We start from the raw sequence: 4,055 nt of genomic DNA on the forward strand, positions 1-4,055 counted from the left end.
TGGGTCTGGAAGTAGGGGCAGAGCTTCCGGCCGGCGATGATGACGACAAGGGCGAACTTCTCTTTATCCAGGTACCGGACCTTCTCACCATGGAGGATCTTGCTCACGTATTACACCGGATGTTCCCGCTTGTCTCTTTGCCTAACCAGTACCGCGCTTACCGCCGTAGGACTGACATCTAAGTACAAGAACAGCTCTTCCCCGAGCTCAGGCTTGGTCAACACTGGCGGTGTTTGGAGGTACTGTTTTAAGGCATCCAAAACTTCTTGACAGGCCGGGGTCCACTCAAACTCCCTTATGTTCTTTAACTGCTTAAAGAATGGCTGGCATTTTTCCGTTGATCTGGACATAAAACGGCCGAGGGCGGCGACCCGTCCCGCAAGCCACTGTACCTCTACTGCCGTTGCCGGGGGCTCCATGTTTAAGATGGCTTGGATCTTTTCAGGGTTAGCCTCGATGCCTCTTTGGCTAACCATGAATCCTAAGAATTTTTCGGAGGCTACCCCAAAGGCTAACTTTGCTGGGTTGAGCTTCATCCGGGCTCGCCGCAGAGTGTCAAGGTTTCTTGGAGGTCGGAGATGTGCTTGTGGGATTCCAGGCTTTTTACCAGCATGTCATACACGTATTCTTCCACTTTTCTACCTATCTGCCTCTGGAATAGCTTGTTCATGAGCCGCTGGTATGTGGCCCCCGTGTTTTTCAACCCGAAGGGCATGACAGTATAGCAGTAGACGCCCTGGTCAGTGCTGAACACAGTTTTTGGAATATCGGGCTCGTGCATCTTTATCTGGTTGTAGCCGGAGAAGGCGTCTAGGAAGGTGAGAAGTTCGTGTCCGGAAGTGGCATCGATGAGCTGGTCTATGCGTGGAAGGGGGTAGGGGTCTTTTGGGCAGGCTTGGTTCAGATCGGTAAAGTCTACGCAGGCCCGCCAGCCTCCATTGGCCTTTTTTACCATGACCACATTGGACAGCCACTCGGGATACCGGATTTCCCTGACAAATCCGGCTTGTAGTAATTTTTCCAGTTCCGCTTTGATGTGAGTTTGTCGTTCTGCCACGAAGTTTCTTTTCTTTTGTTGGACAGGTTTGAGGGTTGAATTTACGTTCAACCGGTGAACCGTCATTTGCGCGGGTATGTCGGGCATGTCCGAGGCAGACCACGCGAATACATCTTTGTGGGCTCTAAGGAAGTTGATCATTTGGTCCCGTAAGGTGCCCTTTAGTAAGGAACCAATTCGGACCTCTCTCTCTGGCTGGTCCTCGGATATAGGGATGGAGTCTAGTTCCTCAATTGGCTCCCTCTGACCTTGTGGGCACGCTCTCGGGGGTCTTCGCTCCCGATCGTGAAATTTTTGGCAGGAGTGTTGCTTTCTTTCAAGCTCGCTGCGTAGCACTGGTGTGCTATCATCTGCTACCCTCGGACTTCTCCTATCCCGGTCCGAGTGGGTAACTTCATTTTGAGGTGAGGGGTTGAAACTACTGCTCTTAGGTCTCTCAGGGCCCGACGTCCTATGATGGCGCTGTAAGTGAAAGGTATATCCACGACAAAAAAGGTGGCCATAATGGTTTTTTGGATGGGATATGACCTGAAGGTTACGGGTAAATCGATTTTACCGCTGACCTGCACGGACGCCCCAGAAAACCTGTAGATGGAGTACTCCGCGGGCCCCAGTCTTCCCTCTCCCAATTTCATTTCTTCGAAGGTTCCAAGGTGCAGCATGTTGACAGAGCTCCCCGTGTCTACCAAGATCTTTCCTATATCGAAGTTGGCGATGATCAACCTGATTACTAACGCATCGTCGTGCGGAACTTGCAGTCCGTTGAAGTCTTTGGAAGAGAAAGAGATGACTTGGTCTTCCTGGGGAGGATCCATCCAGGCATTTTTGGAAGGTATTTCTAGGGAGAATACCCGTTCTGCGTATACTCACCGACCGGCTGTTGTTGGCCCCCTGCTGCAGGTCCTCCTGCGATGATGTTGATCTTTCCATGCGCTTCGTGCGAGCGCTCAATTCGTACGGGGCTCCTGAGGTACTGATTCAAGTAACCTTCCTAGGCCAGTTTTTCTAACTGGAGTCTGAGGGGGAAGCAATGGTCGGTTTTGTGGCCATGGTCCCTAGGGTTGCAACTCGGGTTGGGCGGGTCAGGTTTTTTAAAACCCTACCCTACCCGGGAAACTATCTCGGGTCGGGTTTTTTTTTTTTTTGAAAACCCGGGATTCTTAAACCTGGCCCTACCCGAGGTAGTTTATTGGGCCGGGTCGGGTTTTTTTCCATCGTCGTCTTTTTTTTTTCTTCGTGCAAAACTAAATTTTTGAAGACGACAATTCGCTTAAACCTGCTCCTAAAAATACATCAGTTTACTAATTTTTTAACACAACATTACAAACGAAAATGCATAGCTTGTGTAAAACATCAGAAGCCGTGACACATAAACCCCCTTTACAGCTGAAATGAATGGGAAAATGTGAATAAAAGCAGAAACTCACCGATTATGGGGAGGTTCTTGCTCTATATACGTTTTGGGCGAAATTCGATCATTCTTTGCTGGGAGAGTTTACAATCGCAGATGAAAACAAAAAACCATAGAAAAGCTTCTTTTTGGGAGAGCTAACACTGAAATTTTGAAAATATTGGTTGAAAAGTGAAAGAGGGAAAGTTGGGAAATTGATGAGAGAGAGAGAGAGAGAGAGAGAGAGAGAGAGAGAGAGAGAAGGGGTAGGTTTCTATTTTTCAACACTTTTTAAACTTTAGTGACAGTACTTTATAAAATATTAAAAGTAGTGTAGGTTTTGACTTTAGTGACAGTACGTTATAAAGTGTTAAAAATTTTAAATGATAAAACAGAAACTAGTGCCGGGTTTTCGGGTTTTTTGCATTTAAACCCGGCCCTACCCGAAAATGACTAGGGTTTTGAAATTCCAAACCCGACCCAGCCCGAGACCCATCATTTTTTAACCCGACCCATGTGTTTTTCGGGCCGGGTTAATGCGGGCCGGGTAAAACCCAACCCAAGTTGCAACCCTAGTGGTCCCTATGGAACTCGCAAAACCTTCCGGTGGACCGCTTGTTGGGGTCCATGCTCATTTTCTTGGGGGGGGGGGGGGGGTTAGAAGACCCTGATCTCTGATGGCGAACAGGACATGGGAGAGGGGGCCTTCAAGGGAGCGTTTCCTAATCTCTCAAAGACGGGGATGGGGTTCCAGTTTGCCTGTCTTTCTTCGGTCCGCTGTTTAACGGTCCCCCTTCTATCTTCTTTCTTTCTTACCTTGGGGCCGGCTCGGCTTCGTTCTTGTACGCATGCTTCTTCCGCTCGTATGAACTTGTTAATTTTGGATTCGAGTTCCTGTAGGTCCCGTGGTGGCTTGAGGGTGAGGTGCAGTTTGAGATTTTGGTCGGTGGTAGTGTGCTTTAGGGCTGCGAAAGCTATTTGGACATCGATGCTGGTAAACTGAGCCAGCTCGGTGTTGAACTTCAGCATGAAGTCTCTCAAGGTCTCGTTCCTTCCTTGTCGAGGGCCAACAGGGCGTCCGCCGGATCGTGGCGGAGGCGATTGTTGGCAAACCTCGCGGTAAACTTCCTTCCGAATTCGTGGAAGGATGCAATGGAGTCTGGCTCCAAAGGCAGGTACCAGTCGTTAGCGATTTTTCTCAGCAAAGAGGCAAAGGCTATGCAAATAAATCCATCCGATGCGCCTCGGAGCGCCATTACCCTCCTAAAAGTTTGGAGGAACTCTAGGGGGTCTGTGCTCCCACCGTAACAACCGAATCGGGAGAGATCTATCCATGTTTCCACGGGGGTCTTTATGATCTCCGCGGTGAATGGGGACGTCGTTCCTCTTTCCCATTCGTTCAGGATGTCGTGGGCATAGGGTTTCTTCATTTCTCGTTTAACTTCTCAGATCTGTCTCTGCAGATCGACCAGTTGGTCTAGCCCTGGCAATTGCGCCGAGGTAGCTACTTCCTCCGCCCGTACCGAAGGCAACTCTTGGAATCGAGCCGTCCGAGTAGGGGGCATGGCTTTGGGTAGCTGGTTTCCCGGCGTTTGGTTGATATTTCCC

General features: G+C 49.5%; 1 protein-coding gene across 1 annotated transcript; it reads right to left on the reverse strand.

Annotated features, from left to right (window-relative positions):
* Positions 1–532: 532 nt before the first annotated feature.
* Positions 533–3,476, reverse strand: LOC143853985 (uncharacterized). Its single transcript, XM_077363678.1, has 3 exons — positions 3,264–3,476; positions 1,621–1,857; positions 533–1,519 (listed from the first exon to the last, which is right to left on the reverse strand). Exons 1-3 carry the CDS (start codon positions 3,474–3,476, stop codon positions 533–535), a joined length of 1,437 nt encoding a protein of 478 aa, XP_077219793.1.
* Between the last annotated feature and the right edge of the window lie 579 nt (positions 3,477–4,055).

The sequence above is a fragment of the Tasmannia lanceolata genome, unplaced genomic scaffold (assembly GCF_043159265.1).
Source record: "Tasmannia lanceolata isolate RefF3 unplaced genomic scaffold, GAP_Taslan_0.1 ptg000020l, whole genome shotgun sequence".
NCBI classification, from domain to species: Eukaryota; Viridiplantae; Streptophyta; class Magnoliopsida; order Canellales; family Winteraceae; genus Tasmannia; species Tasmannia lanceolata.